The following is a 21358-nucleotide window of genomic DNA, read 5'->3' as shown; positions in this document are numbered from 1 at the left end:
CTTAGAAAATTTTAAAACTACTTTCCGGCTAGTTCCTTTTAGAAGTGTGTAGATCTGCACTTAATTGGCAACACAGAATATCAAGAACCTGGTCTTGGGACTTCCCTGGCGGTCCAGTGGTTAGGACTCCACGCTTTCACTGCTGAGGGCGTGGGTTCGATCCCTGGTCAGGGAACTAAGATCCTGCAAGCTGTGCAACGTGGCCAAAAGTGTTTTTTTTTTTTAATTTTTTTGACATGGACCATTTTTAAAGTCTTTATTGAATTTGTTACAATATTGCTTCTGTTTTATGTTTTGGTTTTTTGGCAGCAAGGCATGTGGGATCTTAGCTCCCCAAAGACTAGGGATCAGACCCACACCCCCTGCATTGGAAGGTGAAGTCCTGACCACTGGACCACCAGGGAAGTCCCCTAAAATTAAAAATTAAATTAAATTTTAAAAAAGAAATTATTAAAAAAATAAAACAAACCTGCGTCTTTTCCAGGGAAGACAGACTCAAACTCTTGAGTCAAACGTCTAGTCTTCAGAAATGATGTTTAAGAAATAATAATCCTCTAAAGTAGATGTCAGAAAACTTTTTATATAAAAGGTCAGATGGTAAACATTTCAGGTTTTATAGACCATATATGGTCTCTGAGGCATAGTCTACTTTTTTTTCTTTCTAATGACCCTTTAAAAAATATAAAATCCATTCTTAGCTCATAGACTGTAACAAAACAGGCCGTAGGTTAGATCTGGCCCCTAGGCTGTAGTTTGCCAACCACTGCTCTAAAGATACACAATTTGTTCAGTTTGGTACTTCAGCGATTTTCAAACTAGACTGTGCAGTTGGCACTTGGAAGTGTCTCAAGGGAAACCACTGGGTTCCTAAGTCCCCTGTCTGCCCACCTCTGGCATACCACCCTTTCCTCCCTTCCTCTTCCTGAAAAATGCAGCCCATTACATAGGGCAAAGAAAGATAGGTATCTTCGAAAGGGTGGGAGAACCACTGAAGCCTGGGGTAGATCTGAGAAACCCAGCAGGGTGAGGACAGCACCCACCAGGAGGGCCACCCAGCAAGGATGTCAGGTTCCCAGAGGAGAAAGGAGGAAATGTGAGCAGCAGGTGGGGGGGCAGCTCAGCATGGAGTTTCAGAGCCTGTCTTAGTCTGCTCAGGTGCCTATTAACAGAACACCACACAATGGGTGGCTTAAACAACAGACATTTATTTCTCCTAGTTCTGGAGGCTGGGAAGGTCAAGCTCAAGATGCTAGCAGTTCTTGGGGAGGACCCCCTTCCTGGCTTGCAGATGGCTGCCTTCTCACTGTATCCTCACATGGCAGAGAGAGGAAGCCCTGGCGTCTCTTCCCATAAGGACACTAATCCCATCATAGTGGCTCCACACTCGTGACCTCATTGAAACCTAATTCTCTCCCAGAGGCCCCATCTCCTAATACCACCACATTGGGGTAGAGCTCTAACATATGAATTCTGAGGGAAAAGAAACATTCAGTCCGTAACAGAGCCCAAGCAGCTGAGGAGAGTGTCGACACTGAGCGGAGGGAAGGGAAGTGGCAAAGGAGGCCAGCGGAAGATTAATTGCATAGAGTGGAACTGACCAAGTAAATACATGTCATGAGGATGATGGAATCCAGGATTCTCACTGTGGGAGAACAGCTACAAAGAGGGAAAGGGAGAAAACCAGAATGGATCCTACAGTGGTAGACTAGAATCTAAAATACCTGGGTGAAGTCATGGTTTCCAATGCATATAAATAGATACAGTAACATATATAGGTGTATATGTATGTGTATTATGATATATTTACAAACACACACATATACATGCATACATAAACACAATACATATGTCATACACACACACTCTAGTTCTGTCTGCTAGTCGGTCTGGGAGAAGTGACACTCCAATAGTAATGAGCACACTCTGTGCCCAGATCTTGGTTTCTAAAGGTCATTTTCCACTTAAAAACAAAATGAACTAAAATGAAACAAAACACGGTTCCTTGGAAAAATAACTGCATCCAGGGCTGGGAGAGGAAAAGAATGAGATGAGCCTGAGCCTGGCATATCTTGCTGTGCAACTAAGTAAAGAAGAAATCAAAGAATGTCAAAACAAACAAACAAACAAAAAACCAACAAAAAACAAAAAACACAGAAATCATCTTGAAGGGACTCCCCCTGGCCACATCTGGTTGTAATTTGAGAAAAAAGTAACCCACTGAATGAAACAGAGCTATGGGTCCATACTGATATGAATAAATGAATGACTATACTTCAATTAAAAATAATAATAAATAAATAAATGAATAAAATGAAAGTATGATGAGGAACAGGGCATTTACATAGTCTCAATTAATACTTATTGATAATGAAAACAATTATTAATATCAATTAATACTTATTGATAATGAAAAAAAAGGGCAATTTATGGTGGAGAAGCCTGGCAGATACCACCTTATTTAAGTTCTCAAAGTTAACGTGAACTTTAATGGAACAAATCAAAATCATGTGCCACCTGAGAGGATGCAATGAGAACACAGCATCAATTTTGTGATATTCCTGCCAAAGATGTATAACCTGAACGTAATCTTGAGGAAACATAAGACAAAACCAAATGGAGGAATATTCTACAAAATAATTGGGCTGGAGTCTTCGAAAGTGTCAGGATCATTAAAGTCAAGGAAACTGAGGACCTCTTCCAGATTGAAAAACGAAGGAAACATGAGGATGCGATGCATGATTCTAAGCTGTATCCCTTTGTATGACACGTATTAAGTAGACAACTGGAAACACTTGAATAAGGTCTGAGTATGAGATGGCAGTAACATATTTCCCAGTTTTGAGTGCTGCATGCTGGTTTTGTAGGAGAACGTCCTTATTTGTAGGAAATCCACAGTAACGTATTCAGGAGTGACAGCGACTTACTCTCAAGTTTGAGATTATTCCAAAACAAAGTTTTTGAGACCCTAATTGCCCACACTTTTTATATGTGAGGCTTTTTGTCACTGTTCTCTTTTATTCTTTCAGGTGTCACACCCTGCTCGAAACTATCTAATAACCTCACATCTCAACTCTGAGTCCGAGCTAAGGTCCTTTCAATGGTCTCTAACACCCAGTAATATACTAGAGGCAACTGTTAACATTCCAGGCATTTTGCAAGCCAGTTGACCTCACTTTGGTAGTTTGATATCATCTATGGTGAAAGTACTCCCACCACAGGAATCAATAAGTGCTGCAGATCAGGAAGAATGTTTTTGTCTGTTTGGTTTTCCTGGAGAACAGGTCATTGAACATTTTCCAGTACACCACTGCAAGACCCTTTACTATGTGCTTCACCAGCCCACCCACATCTCTCTGAACTAGGCACCACCTCATACTTTCTGTTCTCTCACAGGGCAACAGTCTTCCACTGGGAATAATACAGTCCCAGATCTCACCCCTTTCAGTTTATTGCTCCACTGTTGCTTTCTTATTCAGAATAAGGGGTTGGAATTTTTTTCCCTACCCCTTTTTGTTTTATTTTCTGCTAGGTACATATCTCTATTCACTATAACATATATAAATATTTGTGTATTTTCTGCCTACCTCTTGCCACCATTAGACTGTAAGCTCAATGAGAGCAAGTATTTTTGTCTTTGCTTTGTTCTTAGTGTTCACAGCCATATAACCAGCACCTAGAATCTGAGTTTTGGGCCCTAGAATAGGAACTCAGTAAACGTCTGTGAATTTAATAAATGAATGGCCAAGGTTTATCCCAGGAATGCTAAGATGGCTTAATATAAATAGATTGTTTCTAATGCAATTCACAGAAGTAAAGACTAAAGGAAAAAATATGACCATCACAATACACACAGAAATCATTAAGGAAAACACAGTATTTTTCATAATGAAAACCCTTAGTAAACTAGGAATAGAAAGGAACTATGGGGCTTCCCGGGTGGCGCAGTGGTTAGGAGTCTGCCTGCCAATGCAGGGGACGTGGGTTCAAGCCCTGGTCCGGGAGGATCCCACATGCCGTGGAGCAACTGGGCCCGTGCGCCACAACTACTGAGGCTGCGCTGTAGAGCCCACGAGCCACAACTACTGAGCCTGCGTGCCACAACTGCTGAAGCTCGCACGCCTAGAGCCCGAGCTCCGCAACAAGAGAAGCCACCGCAATGAGAAGCCCGTGAACCACAGGGAAGAGTAGCCCCTGCTCGCCACAACCAGAGAAAGCTGCACGCAGCGACGAAGACTCAACACAGCCAAAAATAAATAAATAAATTTATTTTTAAAAAAAGAAAGGAACTATGCAGTCTACCAAACAGATTCGCCAAAAGTCAACATCATCACACCTAATGATGAAATGCTAGAAGCAGTTCTTTTAAGATTAGGGAAAGAATAAAAATCATATCATTTACATTAACTGCAAATAAGACTAAAAATTCTAATTAAAATGCAGAGATTGTCAGAATGGATTTTAAAAAACTCCGCCCAGTACATGCTTTTAAAATTTTACACATAAAGACACAGGTTGAGAGTAAAAGGGTAGAAAAAGACGTACCATGCAAACAGTATAGTCAGCTGATTTCTGACAAAGACATTGAGTTATATCAGTGGAAGAAATGACAGCCTTTTAACTAATGGTGATGGAACAACTGGGCATCCTTATAGAAAAGCAATGAACTTTGACCCCTACCTCATGCCAAATACAAAAACTAATTTGACATAATCACAGACCTAAATGTAAAAGCTAAAACTATGTAACTCCTAGAAAATAAACATAGGAAAAAAATCTCACAAGCTGGAGGTAGGCAAAGATTTCTTAAGGACACAAAAACCACTAACCATTAAAGAAAAAAATGCAATAAACTGGATTTCATTATAATTAAGATTTTCTGTTCATCAAAAGACACAATTAAGAAAATGAAAAGTTACAGATTGGGAGAAAATATTCACATACTCACAGGCATAAATGAAAAAGGTCTTGTTTCCAGACTATATAAAAAACTATTTAAATTCAACAATAAGACAAACAACTTGATATTAGAAGACACTTGACAAAGGAACATATATAAATGACCAAAAAGCAAATGAAAAGGTACTCAACATTATTAATCAGGGAAATACAAATTAAAATGACGAGATACTACTTTATACCACCAGAATAGTAAATAGAAGACTGACAACACTAAATGCAGGCGAGAATGTGAAGCCATTGGAATTCATTTTTTTCTGGTTAGAGTGTAAACTGGTACAATCACTTTGGAGAAGTGTTCAATGGTTTCTCAAAAAGTAAAGCCCCCATCTACCCTATGACCCAGCAAAAATACTTACACAAAAATGTATGGAGGCTTTGTGAATTCCCTGGCAGTCCAGTGGTTAGGACCCCACGCTCTCACTGCCAAGGGCCCTGGGCTCAATCCCCAGTGGGGGAACTAAGATCCAGCAAGTCGCACAGTGTGGCCAAAAAAAAAAAAAAAAAAAAATGTATGGCAGCTTAATTCATAACAAGCAAGCTCTAGAAACACACAAAATATCCAGCAATAGATGAATGGATAAATGAATCGTCGTATATTCATACAGTGGAAAACTACTCAGCAGGAAAAAAAAGAATGGTCTATTGATATATGCAATGACATAGATGAAACATGAATCTCGCAAACACTGTTGAAGGAAAGCAACCAGAAACAAACAAGTACATATTGTATGAATCCATTTATACATAGTTCAAGAACTGGCAAGCTAATCCTTGTTGAATGAAATCAGAACAGTGGTTGCTTTTAGGGTTGGGGGAATTGACTGGTGATAAAGCTCAACAGCCAAAGGCCACCAGGGACAAAACAGGAGTCCAGCAAAGTTAGGTTTCTTAACTTGCTGAGAGAAGGGAGAGTTATCCAGGGGAACCACGAAGGGCCCCTTTGAAGAGAGGAAGGAGGGAGGTTGTCTTGTTTCGTTTTGTGTAAGGTGTGGGCTCCGAATAACCTTACAAGGTGAATTTGAGTTGGACGTGCAGCACTTATTTGAACTCATGATTTGAGAAAGGGCGGGGGAGGACGCAGGGGAGAAAGAGAGAAAGAAGAGTAATAAACATCGTCCCCATTTTACAATTGAAAACATTCAAATGAAAGGATTCTACTCTGGTGAAGAAGCTAGGATTGAATCCAGTTCTCAGGCCAAATCCCAAACTGCCACACCAGACATCCGGCTGGTTTCAGGAAAAGAGAAGGCTAAGCATCAGTCTATCGCGGAGTGGCGCTGTGTAATAAAATGTTCAGGATTTTAACGTCTAATTTACTCTGTTTGAAACAGTGGTCACAAGGGAATATTCGAGGTCCCATATACTACCAAACCAAAAAAAGAGAACACTCTTCCTAACAGTTTCTTGTTTGTGTAATGAATAGCAAGTTAGACGCGTGCAGACTTCTCACTGGAACTCCGAATATGAATAAAAGAATGAGCTCCAACAAGAAGTCTGCAACCTTGGTTAGTCGTTCACTGAACACACGTTTACTGAACCAGTGTGTCCGTTCCTTTGCATAGAGAACAGTTTGGGGAGGAAAAAACAACACCGGAGTTTATTTACAAAACAGGAAGCTCTCACATTGGAACAGATTTCTTACAACGAGGATCCCAAAGAGGCAATCAAAACATTTTTTGCACTGTTTTGTTGGAAACGCAGGGCACTGTCAACGGTGTGGTACATTAGGTATCCTCAAACCTTAATGTGCATCTGAATCCCGGGAAACGTGTTAAAATCTAAGTTCTGATTCAGTAGTGCTGATGTGGAGCTAAGACAATGCAGTTCTAAAAAGTTCCCAGGTGATGCTGAGATTGCCAGCTGAGAGGAGACTAGGGGCGCGCGCGGGGGCGAGTAACTCGACTTTGAGTAACCCAGAAGCTCTAAGCAACTGGAAAACAGAAATTCAAAAACCCGTTCTTCCGAAGGAGGCGGAGCCTGCCCGGGCAGCGGAAAAGCGAGCTAGGCTTGCGCGTGGGAGCCCGCACTCCACCGCCCGCCTTACCCCAGGATTAGCAGCGCGCTCTGCAGCCGTTTCCGCACCTCCAGGAACACGCGCGCCTCCGCCGCAGCCGCCGCCATGGCAGGCACCCAGCCAGGGGCTCCGGCGACGCCGGGCAGCAGGGCCGGAAAGACGCTGCACGTGCGGCCCGAGCCGCAGCAGGAGCGGCAGCGGCGGCGGTGTGGGCGGCGCGGGCCTCCGGGACCCAGAGGTCGGCTGCCCGCCAGCCCACAGCGCCACCTGCCGGGAGAAGAGCGCGCCGCCGCGAGGACTCCATCTGGGGGGCGTGGCAGTTTCAAATCCCGGCTTTGGGTCTGAACGCGGAGAAAGATGGGCGGGGGGCGAGCCGAAGTGTCCTCCCAGGGTGCCACCTGATGCATCCGGCTCCCTGGAAATGACCTTCAAAGTCAGACCCCCAGTGCAGTGCTTTGGGTAGCGTGGGTAGGGAGGAGACTGGACGAGAGGGAGATGATGGAGAGGGGTCGTCGGTATAGCCGGGCACTGTCCCCAGGAGGCCAGAGAGCCGAACTCCCCACCCCAAACACACTGTATCTTGGATTTTTTTGTTTTTGTTTTAATGAACTACAGTCGGTTTTTGTTTTTTCTGTGTTTTAATGAACGCTAGTCGGCCGTTTGGTAGCTCTGTCTGAGCCAACAAATGTCCAGGACTGACGTGGCATTGCTTCTGAATTTAGACCCAATCGCTCCAGGATGAAAACGATTGCAAAAATGTGAGAAGTTTTCTGTTATCTATGCAGAAGAGAGTGTGGTTAAATCCAGTATCATGAAGCACAGGATCAAGCATTCCCATGACTTTTGAAAAGAGGAAGATGAGAATGACTCCATATGTACATTTCCGCTCTTCACTTTTGCAAAAGTAAAAACTGATTCAGGGAAGTTGTACTATCGTTGCTACTAGAAGATGTTTCTGGAAAGTTTGACCCAGTAAAGAAAAGGATCTAATATAATGTAAGTACTTATCATGGGAGAATATTAAAATATAAGGCCATGGTAGTATTATAATGAAAATTCTTTTCGAACAAGAGGCTTTAAAAAAATAGAAACAATGATTGCTTGTATGTAGAAAATCGTATGTTTATTGATTTTCTACTTTATCATTTCAAGGTCACAATTATCACACACCAAACGTATTAATTTGAAGATTTTCCAAGTAAATAATAAAGCCATGTCCCTAGAGATACTAGTTAAAGACAATTTTTCTGAAATCTATATTTGGAGTTTTTAAAGTTTATTGTTTTGCCTCACAAATTCCTGTATCCATCAGAATAATTAAAAATCATGGATGGAGGTAACACAATTAAAAGAATTAAGTTTACTGCTATTTCATCTCAATGGTGATGAAGGGTGATGGTTTTGATGGAAGAAATTTTCACATATTAAGATATAGGGAAGTCATTCTGGCTTATACAAGGTTTAACTGGAACTTTAGGCTAACCAAAACAGCCTATCTGTGGCCTATTAAATATGCATTGAGGACTTCCCTGGCGGTCCAGTGGTTAAGACTCTGTGCTTCCACTGCAGGGGACGTGGGTTCAATCCCTGGTCTCGGAACTAAGATCCTGTATGCCACCTGGCACAGCCAAAAAAAAAAAAAAAAATGCATCGTGCATCTACTTTAACGATTAAAGAAAACATGCATTAAGAAAAAATGGAGTAACTGTGGTTCAGGCATTCCAAATGGAGCCAAGGTGGTCATTGTGGACATAGTTTCAGACACGTTCTTGTATTACTGAGAACTTAAATTTTCTGAACTGTATCAGACTCAAGGACGCCACCAGCCATTCTCAAAACAATATCTGCTAGCAGCTGCCAGCTGCAAACTTATAGTCTCAAGGTCTCCCCTTGTAACTACACAACCATTTCAGACCCCAACCAATCCTTACGTAACAAGCACCCGTACTTCTTGCCAGCTCCAATCCTAATTCTTGACAAATAATTTATGTAATTTTGGGCCTTTTCCCTTTATAAGCGGCCCCCATTTTGTAGTCCAGTGGAACACAATTCAAGTGCTTCTTCAATCTGTGTCTCCCAGGCTATAGTCCTCAATTTGGCTTAAATAAAACTCTTTTTTCTTCCTAATATACATGATATATTGGTTTATTGATTATTTCCCTCCACAATTTCGACTCCTTATGCCTTCCACCTTTAATTCTCAAAGCTATTAAGTGCCTAAATACTGACACATTATATTGAAATATAACTTTTTTTTTTTTCTTTGTGGGTCACTCGTCTTGCGAGATCTTAGTTCCCTGACCAGGGATTGAATGCGGGCCACAGCAGTGGAAGTGTGCAGTCCTAACCACTGGACCACCAGGGAACTCCCTATATACCATTCTTAACACAGCATGCTCTTCATAATTGATGTTTCATTATTTTTAAGAATTGCTGTATTTCATGTATTCATGTATTTCACATTTGCAAAAGAAATCAATCATTTTTTTCACCCTACATTTTAGGCAAAAGGGTGCAATTCTTGTAACAACATGATTCTAGGGTTCTAGAATGAAAATATCTCCTAATGTGATAACAACTATTTGTCTCCTAACTTCACAAGTCTTTTAACCTCTCTGTGCTTGGGGTTCCTTAATATTGAGGAATTAAACAATTAGTTAAACAATTTAAACAAATACTTAAATAATATTTAAAAGCTATTTTCAACTCCTAGCATCCCTTCCATCTCTCCACCCATCATGATGGGGCTGGCGTGTGGAAAACACCTGCTACACCCCTTTCCAGGTCCACTCCCTCAATTGGTGGTGGTGATGGGCCGCTTCCCCGACAGTCCGCTTGAGGGCGCTGTGGCTACAGCTAGCGCCGGGAGGCAAGGAGAGGACCGGGGGCGGGGATCGAGGGCCGAGGACGTCGACGCCGGCGTGGGCGCGAGCGCGGTGCACGCCGGGAGCTGTCACTAGGCCCTCAGGCTCCCGGCCTCCGTGTCGCTGCCGCGGTTGCCAGGAGAGCGGCGCCGGCAGGGAGCGGCCGAGCCCCGGCAGGTAACAGCGTCCCCGCCCCCAGCGCGGTCGCGAGGCCGGCCGCCGGCCCCGAGCGGCCTGCTCTGCCCGGCTCGTTCCCGAGCCGCCGGGACGCCCCGCGGGTCGGCTGGTGGGTTGGGGGTGTTGCCGCCCCGGCCCCGCCTGAACTCACGAAGCCGGCCGGCCGCCCTCTGGTTTCCGTGGAGGCTGGAGTTGCGCGGGTACCGGCGGGCCGGGGCCGGGCAGCGGCGCCGCGAGGAAGGCCGGGGCCGGCGGGGCCGGAGGCGGGGCCGGGGCGTCGGGTGACCGGGCCGAGCCTCCTGCGCAAGGGCCGCGCGGTGCGCGAGGTTGGGGTGGAAGTCGCACCTGTGCGATGAGAGCGCGCGGATGCGCTTGTGTGTTGGCGGAATCGAGGCTTCGTGCGGTCTCTTGCATCTGGGGGATTGGTTTAGGATTGAGGAGACACAAATAACCGCCCTGGTTCATATTACACGCGGGGGGTTGGAAAGGAGTGTAGAAGTTTATTAGAGGAAGTCAGATCAGTTATAAGGAAGTTGTTAACAATCATCACCTTTGATTCTCAAGACTTTTAAAGTTGCAACATAACAATAGTCGCTTGTTCGGTCTCCTCCATTCTCGGAGGGGGAAGGGGAGTTGGCACACAACTACTTTTTTTAAAGCTAAGTAAATTGTGTTTTGATTATTCTTACACTTTCTTAGAGTTCTGTGGAGTTTGAGAAATATAAAGATTGGAAAATTCTGATTTGGAGATTGCAGTTAAAGCAATCAAAACTTTTTTTGTGATTACAAAAAAGATAGGAAACTAAGTTTTTGCCTGAGAAATAAACCCCGAACTATAGAAAGACAAAATCCTTCAGTTTCGATGTTGTTGGTTGTCTTGATGTAGACATAAGATCTCGCGATTTACTGTGGATAACATATGTTAGCTTTATGTTGTAAGTAACTCTCCACCTGATAAACAACAGTGATTTTGTTGAGCTGACAGAAGTTATAACAGGAGTAAATTAAAACCAGTTGTAGTACAAATGCTTTATTTTGAAGTGATTACTTTCAGCCACTCTGAACTAAATCATTACCCAGAATTACTAAACAATAGATCTCCAGGTGACCCTGATTATTAGGAACCCGAGACTCAAAGAATTAAAAACATCTAAGTTAATACACAAACCTGGAAATGTAACACCATAACCAAAATGTTAAATGTAAAGTAAATGTTGAATTAAAAATATCTAAGTTAATACACATACCTGGAAATGTAACACCATAACCAAAATGTTAAATGTAAAGTAAATGTTGTTAATTAAATGTTTGACTATATGCAGTCAAAGGAGTCCTATTTAATAGTTAAACTAGTGGAAAGACCTCTTGCCTGGGAAGGAGAGCTTTCATTCAAGTCCTTTGTTCTCCTGATGACCAGGTGTGATCTCTCTAGGCCTCAGATTTGTCATCTGTTTAAGGGAATTTCATAGGTTCACATTTTTCCAAACTGTTTCCCCTGAACACTGTTCTCAATCCATTAATGCTCTTACTGCCCCAAAACAGTGTTCCATGGCAAATAATTTGGGAGCACATTGGTTTACATCAGGCTTAACTTCTGATTTACTTTTAACCGCAAGACTTCTCAAAACCTTTACTACTCTACTAATACGCACGTACACCTCCAGGGTGTAAGCTTCCCAGGGAAGGTTATCCAAGCATTTCCTAAACTTACCTGGCCAGAGAGCACATTTTCTCATGGCCAACCTGTTAACGTCTCCTAGAGTATAATTACATAGAATACCAATATGAAAATTACTGTCGTTGAGCTGAGTCCCCTTTCAGCTCTAAAATTCCCTACATGATGTGCTTCTGTGGTGTTCAGCTTAAGCTTGGTGGAGCATGAAACCAAAAAAGCTTCTATTTGCCTTAGTAGGATATTGAGGATTCACATAGGTTTCTGTGAACCTTAATGCTTTAATTTATGGCGGAAGAGTATCGTCTTTTTTCTGGTCTCTTGATGCTCTTCTATAACTGTAATTAATTCAAGTTTGGAATTTGATTTTATGATCAAGTTATTGATTTTATTAAGAATGGCATTATAAAGTTCCAAAAGTAAAGACTTGTTGATAATGGCATTGTTTTTTACAGTGATTCCACTTTCTGGTCACGAATTCTTAACCTATGAAATGTGATAAAAGCCACTTGAAATGTACTTAATAACTAAACAATTTTAAGAGCTTAGATCGTTGAAAAGAGTTAAAGGTTAAAATGTAAATACTAAGGCACTTATTTCTAAATTGCTTACAGACAAGGTCTGTGTTGAATAGAATCTCAAATCATCTTGCTAAATTCCGTCAGGTGTCAGTAGCACACAACCTGTGTGGCTACTTCTGTCTATTCTTTGTTACTTTGTTAGGGGTGAGTACTGTTAATGTGCTCCTTTGTTTGAGGGGGTGGGGAACAGTACATTTAATTATAATAGGTAAGCCTTAATTCAGGTAAGTTCTGTCCCTGAAATGAAACTATTAAGTAGAAGTATGGAGCTGCTATTTTTGTGTAATAGCTAACAGCTTTTGTTGAGAATTTATTATATGAAAATAAGTACTTTTGATCCCCTTGTCTGAATTGGGATTTCCCTTCTCCTTATTGTGTTCACCTCCCCTTCCCAAACTCTCCAAGCCTAAAACCTCAATGATTTTCTTTGCATAGGTCAAAGATATGGTATCACCCTTATCAAGGAAAAATTTACATGTAATAATGTGCACTCGTTTTATGTGTACATTATATACACACCCATGTAACCACCACCACAATCAAGATTTAGCACATGTCACACACCACTCAGGCCTGTATTGTTATGCTTTTGTTCTCTTTGAATGTTCTCCCTGTCTCTGCATGTCTAAATCATACCTGTTAAGTTCTAGCTTGAATGCCACCTTGTCTGTGAATCCTTTAATTACCTCATTTTGAAGTAATTACCTTCTTTTCTGACTTTCCTGTTTACATTTCTTTGAACATTTTTTCTGTCCTTCATGATGGCAAATCCAACGGCATGCTCATAGTAGGCAGTTATATTTGTTGACCAAATGGAAAGTATAGTATTTCTCAAACTTGACTAAGTCATTCTTATATCATCTTCAGAATTTTGGCCATATCTGCATACTTCCTGTATACTTACTTTCTTCATATTTATCAGTATAATTATTAACATAATTTTAAAGGAAACTTGAAGTAACCACCATAAATAAAAAGCAGGTATCTGAGATTTCCTGATGTAGTCAGAGGAATTGAAAGAGAATGAAGGGAGAAGAACTTCCTCGCTTGATTCAGTGTCACTTAGCCCTGTCCTTCGGCCGCATAAAATCTTCTCCCATCTGATTGGTGGTCAAAATTTGGGAGATACTGGCTTAATCAGGGCCTGAGAATTCCTTAGAATTTTATCTGTGAAAGAACTGGGAAATAAAACCTCAATTGCAAATTAAAAGATGTACTGAGTTTCATCTTTGTATTGCATTTTTAAAGTTAAATAGGATCATTATTGAATCGGTAAATGTCTGTTTTCTTCAGAAATGTTTTTAATATTAGTAATGTTACTTTTACCAATAAAACACCTTTTTGTTATTATGGTACATTAGCTTTAAGATAAACCTTTGACTGTAGAGAAATAAATCTAAATTTAAAACCAGTTAAAGGCTTTTATATGACAAAGTGATGACTGTTGATTCAGGAGTGATGAAATGTTAATAATATGTTTATCTGGCAAAGTTCCTATAAGAGTAGATGGCAAAGCTCCTATAGTCATTATAAAAGAGTCTGATAATCTCCTCTACTTCTTCCTCTCATCAATTCTCAAGTTTGAGCTGTATATTTTTATTTCCATCTTGCAGAAGACATTTCCAGTCTTTTTTCTTCTGAGGTAATGAAAAATTCTCCTCTCTTAATGGAGTTTTATATGAACAGGAAAGAAAATAAATTCCCTACTCTTGTTCTATAAAATATACTTTGTATCTCAACTTGCTGACGTTATTTACCGGTGTATATCTATATTATGCACTTAATGTTTAAATTGCCATTGTTTCGTGTTTATGAACAAAGAGTTTACGTAAATAGACCATTTAGTTTGGTGCTACCGTTTTCCAAAAACTACTTTACCTGAGTGGTAATACTAGGTAATCTAAAGTTCTGGAATGCAACCTCAATTTGGAAATAAGACAAGAGCCCTTTGGATGAATAGTTTTTATTTCATAAAAAAACCTTCACGCAAGCAAGTAGTTTCTTTCCTGTGTCTGTACTATAAAATAAAGCAGCATTATAAAAGCAGTGCAAATAAACTCTTATCATTTAAAAGTGACAGCAGACTGGAATCCGAAAAACTATAAAAGCATAGCAGGCTTAGTCCTTTGCATTATACATATAAATAGCCCTACATTTCCAGTTGCTTTTGCTTGTGCTGTTATTTTATGAAAAAATACAGTAAAGTATCAGCCACCCGAAGCCCTTAGTATATGCATTATTGTGATCAATCAAATTTTCCAGATAGTTGCAATTTTTTATATTATATACCACAAATGCCATCCCATTCTGTAGTTGCACTTTTTGCTTATCTTCAACATGATGAAGAGGCATCACTTGGCACAGTGGCTTCTCATACACACATACATGTCTTACAGTGTTTCTCAATTTTTTTTTGCATTTCTAATTATGTTTTTTATTGAATATTGATGTACAATATTATATAAGTTACAGGTGTACAATATAGTGATTCACAGTTTTAAGTTATACTCCATTTATAGTCATTATAAAATATTGGCTGTAGTCCCCGTGTTGTACAATATATCCTTGTATATTATTCCATATATAATAGTTTGTACCTCTTAATCCCCTACCCCTGTTGTCCCTCCCCCTTCCCTGTCCCCACTGGTAACCTCTAGTTTGTTCTCTATATCTGTGAGTCTGCTTCTTTTTTGTCATATTCACTAGTTTGTTGTACTTTTTAGATTCCACATATAAGTGATATCATACAGTATTTGTCTTTCTCTGACTTATTTCACTTAGCATAATGCCCTCCAAGTCCATCCATGTTGCTGCAAATTGCAAAATTTCATTCTCTTTTTATGGCTGAGTAGTATTCCATTGTGTTCCATACATGTACCACATCTTCTTTAACCATTCGTCTGTTGATGAACACTTAGGTTGCTTTCATATCTTGGCAATTGTAAATAATGCTGTTCTGAACATTGGGGTACATGTATCTTTTCCAGTTAGTGGGGTTTTTCCTCAGATATATAGCCAGGAGTGGAATTGCTGGATCATATGGTAGTTCTATTTTTAGTTTTTTGAGAAATCTCCATACTGTTTTCCATAGTGGCTGCACCGATTTACACTCCCACCAACAGTGTAAAAGGGTTCTCTTCTCCACATCCTCACCAATATTTGTTATTTGTGTTCTTTTTTTTTTTTTTTTTTGACTGCGTTGGGTCTTCGTTGCTGCATGTGGGCTTTCTCTGTTTTCGGCGAGTGTGGGCTACTCTTCGTTGCAGTACGCGGGCTTCTCACTGCAGTAGCTTCTCTTGTTGCGGAGCACGGGCTCTAGGCACGTGGGCTTCAGTAGCTGTGTCTCGTGGGCTCTAGAATGCAGGCTCAGTAGTTGTGGCGCATGGGCTTAGTTGCTCCGTGGCATGTGGGATCTTCCCGGACCAGGGCTCGAACCCATGTCCCCTGCATTGGCAGGCAGAGTCTCAACCACTGCACCACCAGGGAAGCCCCTATTTGTGTTCTTTTTGATGATAGCCGTTCTGACAGGTGTGAGGTGATATCTCACTGTGGTTTGGATTTGCATTTCCCTGATGATTAGCAGTGGTGAGCATCTTTTCATGTTCCTGTTGGCCATCTGCATTTCCTCTTTGGGAAAATGTGTATTTAGTTCTTCTGCCCATTTTTAAATCAGGTTGTTGGTTTTTTTTTTTTTGTTTTTTTTTTTAAATTTTTATTTATTTATGGCTGTGTTGGGTCTTCGTTTCTGTGCGAGGGCTTTCTCCAGTTGCGGCGAGCGCGGGCCACTCTTCATCGCGGTGCGCGGGCCTCTCACTATCGTGGCCTCTCTTGTTGCAGAGCACAGGCTCCAGACGCACAGGCTCAGTAATTGTGGCTCACGGGCCCAGTTGCTCCGCGGCATGTGGGATCTTCCCCGACCAGGGCTCGAACCCATGTCCCCTGCATTGGCAGGCAGACTCTCAACCACTGCGCCACCAGGGAAGCCCCAGGTTGTTGGTTTTTCTGATGTTGAGTTGTATGAGCTGTTTATATACGTTGGATATTAACCTCTTATCAGTCATATTATTAGCAAATATTTTCTCCCATTCAGTAGATTGTCTTTTTGTTTTGTGGATGGTTTCCTTTGCTGTGCAAAAGCTTTTAAGTTTGATTAGGTCCCATTTGTTTATTTTTGCTTTTATTTCCTTTGCTTTAGAGACAGATCCACAAAAAATATTGGTACAATATTCTGTACCAATAGAATAGAGTGTTCTGTCTATGTTTTCCTCTAGGAGTTTTATAGTGTCTGGCCTTACATTTAGGTCTTTAATCCACTTTGAGTTTATTTTGTATATGGTGTTAGAGAATGTTCTAATTTCATTCTTTTACATGTAGCGGTCCAGTTTTCCCAGCACCACTTATTGAAGAGACCATCTTTTCTCCGTTGTACATTCTTGCCTCCTTTGTCATCAGTTAACTGACCATAGGTGCGTGGGTTTATTTCTGGGCTCTCTATTCTGTTCCATTGATCTATTTGTCTGTTTTGCTACCATAACATACTGTTTTGATGACTGTAGCTTTGTAGTATAGTCTGAAGTCAGGGAGTCTGATTCCTCCAGCACCGTTTTTCTTTCTCAAGTTGTTTTGGCTATTTCGGGTCTTTTGTGTTTCCATAAAAATTTTAAAATTGCCCTAGTTCTGTAAAAAAATGCCATTGGTATTTTGATAGGGATTGCATTGAATCTGTAGACTGCCTTGGGTAGTATGATCAATTTAACAACATTAACAATGTTGATGTTAAACAATTTTAAAGTTTCCTTGACAGAGGTTTTTCTCCTGAGGAAAAAAAAGAAAATATGGTACTTGCTTTAAAGTTAATGTCTGTCATTTTGGAAGAAGAATAAATATTTAAATGACTTCCATACTGTATACCACCAGTTTCATAGGTGTTACACCAGTTAATCAGGATTTCACCCTTGAGCCTGAATGAGGGGTTCCAGCAGAATTACTTATCTTTTTTTTAATGGCAACTGACATTTTATCGGAAGGCTGTCTTCAAAACTCTTTGCTCCAAGCCTACCTGATTCTATAATTTGAAGCTGCCAATTTTATGTGATCTGTTAACTACTTTTTAAATTATGGCTTTTAAGTTATAATAGAGGTGTGGTTTAAAAAGGAATATATTATTTGAGAATAAACTTTTTAGTTTTCTTTTGCTACGTAACATTATCTCAAAATGTAGTGACTTGAAACAACAATATAAATCTCAGGAGGGATTGGGGAGCTGCTTGTCTCTGAGGTTCTGGCTTGAGGTTTTGTGAGGTTGCAGTCATCTAAAGGTTTAATTGGGATTGGAGAACCCCCTTCCAAAGTGGCTCACTCACCTATTGGGAAGTTCTTTCTGCTTGTTGAAGGGAGGCCTCAGTTCCTCCCACAGGGGCCTCCCCACAGGGCTGCTTGAATGTCCTTTTGGCCTAAAGGCTAGCTTGCCCCAGAATAAGAGATCCAAGAGACATCAGGGTGGAAACCACAATGTCTTTTATGGCCTGGTTTTCACTTCTGCAGTATTCTATTTATTGTTCACATAGGCCAGCAGTAATTTCGGGAGGAGACTACACAAGAGCTTGAGGATCATCGGGGGCCATCTTGGAAGCTAGCTACCACATCTTGTAAAGCTAGTATGTGAACATGTAATTAAGTAATAAGCAGTACATATTTACTCAAAATGCAGTTTATACACAGCTCATGCTTTTAGAAAGGATATTCAAAGATTAACTTACCATGCCACTTGAAGATTACTAAACAAAGCAAGTACTTTATCAACAAAATTCTTAGTCTCCATGGTTCTTTGGGAATGATGAGATGACTGGATTCAGATATAACACTGAAGATACAGGTTTTATTCCTTTTGATTTTCTTACTTCTTATGAGACGAGGGAGGGGGAAAAATGCCACATAGTACACGGCTGCTATTTGATTTTCTTTAAGGTTACTATTCATTCATATACCTTTAAAAAATTAAACTTATTTAATACCATAAAGAGGGAATAAATCATGTGATTTTAAAAGTATAAAAAAAGTATGCAGTGAAAAGGCTCCATCTCCCTGGCCCCCATCCACCCAAGTTCCCACCTGGCCTCCAGGAAGTAATCAGCTTTACTATTGTCTTGTGTCTTCTTTCAGAGCTATATCATATGTATGCAGATTATATGAATATATATTCCCCCCCTTTTTATATTAATGGTAGCATTCTGTAAACACTATTCTGCACCTTGATTTTTTACTTCATATGTCTTAGGAACATTTTCTAAATCAATTAGATTTTATTCTTTTTACCACTGGAGTATATTCTATTGTCATTCAGTTTTTAATATTTATTGGCTTTTTACTGTAGGTCAAGCACTGCTAGGAGCTGGGGATGTGAAAGCTAGCTAGATAAAGACTGTGTTACAGGGATTAACACCCCTGGGAGTCACAGTTCGATTACAGTGAAGCAAAGTAAGTTCTATGATAGGGGAAGTACAGTGTATAGTTGGAGTCCACAGGAAAGATGTATGTATGTGAATGTTGGGGAGATGTAATGGTCAGGGAGGCCTTCCCAAAGAGGTTAAAATCTGAGGCCTGAAGGATGAATAGGTACTAGCCAGGTTAAGTTGTGATTCAGTGTTTCAGGCAGAAGGAGTTTTTTAAAAAGACTTTATAACGTATTACAAAGCTGTAGTAATCAAAACAGTGTGGTACTGGCATAAAGACAGAATAGAATAGAAAGCTCTGAAATAAACCGTGGTGTGTATATGGTCAAATGATCTTTGAGAGAAAAGGAGTTGTTGTTTAATTGGTATAGAGTGTCAGTTTTGCAAGATGAAAAAGTTCTGGAGATTAATTGCACAATTTGAATATACTTGATAACACTGAACTGTACACTTAACACTTGTCAATGTGGTAAATTTTATGCGTTTTTACCACAATTGAAAAATTGACATTAAACTTTTCAAAATGTGGCATATATGCATTTTTAAATACTATCCTGTAATGTAAGCCATGTTTCCAAATATTGACAAATGGTATTGTTTAAAGAATGAGCCAGGTCAGAGGAGTTGAATCAGAAGGTATTGTGCAGAGACATAGCATTTCAAATATAGTTTGATAGAAAAATTTTAGGTGATGAAAAGGAGTATGGAGCCTATCCAGAGAAGAAATAACATATGTAAAAGCACTGAGGTGGAAGGGAGCAAGTCTTTGAACAGTTGACTAGTGTTAAAGAAAAAATATTCAGTGACACTTCTTAAGATGGTAAGGCCAGCCTTATTCAGTATCATCATCATAGGTGTAGGGACCACTGCAGTGGGATTTTACAGTGGAAGAGAGAGATTGGCCTCAACTCTCAGCGTGGGCACGTGGGACTTTATAGCCAAGGAGTAGTTGAGGGTCAGTGGATGGAAAACTACTCTTAAGAGGAAATATCAGGAGTAAGAGGGGATTCTGGTTAAAACCAGCCTAACAGGATTCTTGCTGCAGACAGACCAGGATGATCAGTAGTTGGAGGGTGAGGACCCTGATCAGATATTGAGGGAAATCAAATATTGAGGGTGGAGGATTCTGGTTAAACTGACATAGCAGTGTTCTTGAAAAAGCTACATTTTATAAGAAAGTGCACAGACGGGCCTAGGAGAAGGTTCAGAACCCTGGCCAAAGTTTGGTCAAGCAAAGAATCTTTGTCACTAGGTTTTGCTTAGCTAGAACAGAAATATGCATTATAAGATTGAAAGAATGGGTCTAGTTTATGAAAAGACTTTAATCATATGATTAAAAGCTTGCATGTATATACTTTCTAAGTGATTGAATGTCACAGCTGTAGCAGTGATGAGAGTACTTCCTACCTGCTAAGTAAGCACTGGGCTGAAGTGCTTTTCATGGTGTATGAGCTTATTTTTCTGAGCTTCCAGCAGGGAGTTATATGCTCAAACTCTTTTTTGCTGTGTAAAATTAATTGGCTCTTAGAAAGCTGAAGGTAGTGAAAGATAGATGGCTATTGTAATAGTCCAGGTGGAAACTATTCAGGAGCCATGGTTAAAAGGCCATTCTGAAATATACTGTCTACCACAGTCAACTTCAGCTGAAGGAAATAAAAAAAAAAAGCTGAATTTGTTGATAGATTTGAATATGAGAATAGGGAATGAAGCCAAAGCTCATGCTTGTGTGATTGTGCGATTTGGAAGATGATGGTGCTGTTTTACTTCAGTAGTGAAGTAAAAAAAAAAAAAAAAAAGATGACGATGTTCAGAGAATAATAATAGCAGTGCTTGACAGGTTTCTTGTATTGGAGTGATATCCTAAAGAAATTTAACAGAGTAGAGTGACTGTGAAACAGAAAGTAAGGAGAGTCTAATAGTAATGATAACAGTTGATGATTTTATCAGTGCTTTGGAGGGTACCTAGTTTTCGTAAAGGGCCTCTGAATAAAGATCAAGCAATACCTTATTTTGGTTCTGATTCTATTAGGTGCTTCAGAATTTACCAAAGTATCTAGAGTTAATTCTGTTGCAGAGTAATAATACCTCAGCAAGGTTTTGTTCTTTCATATGTGTGTTATTAATAATTTTGTTCTATTTTTACCTTAACCATAAAACGTGAGAGGGAATGAACATTGGAAGAGATGTAGAAGAAGCAAGGCAGGTCCGCTGTAGGTAGCACCTCATTTTTCTCTGTGAAGTTTCCTGATGTCCTTCAGATTAATTCTAGTCTCTTTCCTTTACCCATCAAGGGTTTTAACACTTACAAGGCTACTTACTATGTAGCACCATTGTTTCATAGCTTTGAGCAAACCAGTGTGCACAAACACAGGCATGGTTTGTGTACAGTGTGAATGCTTTTTTGTAAATCCCTGTGTGTAAAATTACTCAGCTAAAATGTTGATGCCTCCCTGCTTGCGTAATATTTTGATCCTATCCTTTATATGCATAGGCATTGATTGAATCTGCATCTTAATGAGCATGTATGTGTGTATGTTTTACTCCTCATGATTATACTTTTGGAGCAGTTTCAATAAAATTCACAAAGGAAAATAAACCTTACTGTGTAGGATTTTTTTCAGCTGGGAAAAAAATTATAT

The 21358-nt window shown here is 40.2% G+C and overlaps 2 protein-coding genes across 24 annotated transcripts in view; one reads left to right on the top strand and one right to left on the bottom strand.

Annotated features, from left to right (window-relative positions):
* The window catches only part of UBE3D (ubiquitin protein ligase E3D), a 292261-nt gene extending 285064 nt beyond the window's left edge, over positions 1–7197 (bottom strand). For all 12 annotated transcript variants that reach the window (XR_014267184.1, XM_082474254.1, XM_082474255.1 and 9 more), the window contains exon 1: positions 7004–7197. Coding sequence is in view for 11 of the 12 variants with exons in the window: in XM_082474254.1 (XP_082330380.1) it covers positions 7004–7080 (77 nt within the window). In the remaining variant the exon portion in view is untranslated. The remainder of the gene's footprint in view (positions 1–7003) is intronic.
* A 778-nt stretch (positions 7198–7975) lies between these two features.
* The window catches only part of DOP1A (DOP1 leucine zipper like protein A), a 113168-nt gene continuing 99785 nt past the window's right edge, over positions 7976–21358 (top strand). For 8 of the 12 annotated variants that reach the window (XM_082474049.1, XM_082474054.1, XM_082474050.1 and 5 more), the window contains exon 1: positions 7978–10014. The gene's annotated coding sequence lies outside the window, so the exon portion shown is untranslated. Of the gene's footprint in view, positions 10015–21358 lie in introns of all 12 variants that reach the window. The other 4 variants (XM_082474056.1, XM_082474048.1, XM_082474057.1 and 1 more) reach the window with 2 other exon arrangements.

The sequence above is a fragment of the Balaenoptera physalus genome (assembly GCF_965194825.1).
Source record: "Balaenoptera physalus genome assembly, chromosome: 9".
Taxonomy (NCBI): Eukaryota; Metazoa; Chordata; class Mammalia; order Artiodactyla; family Balaenopteridae; genus Balaenoptera; species Balaenoptera physalus.
The sequence above is the reverse complement of the archived record's forward strand: the minus strand, read 5'-3'. Positions and strand labels throughout refer to the sequence as shown.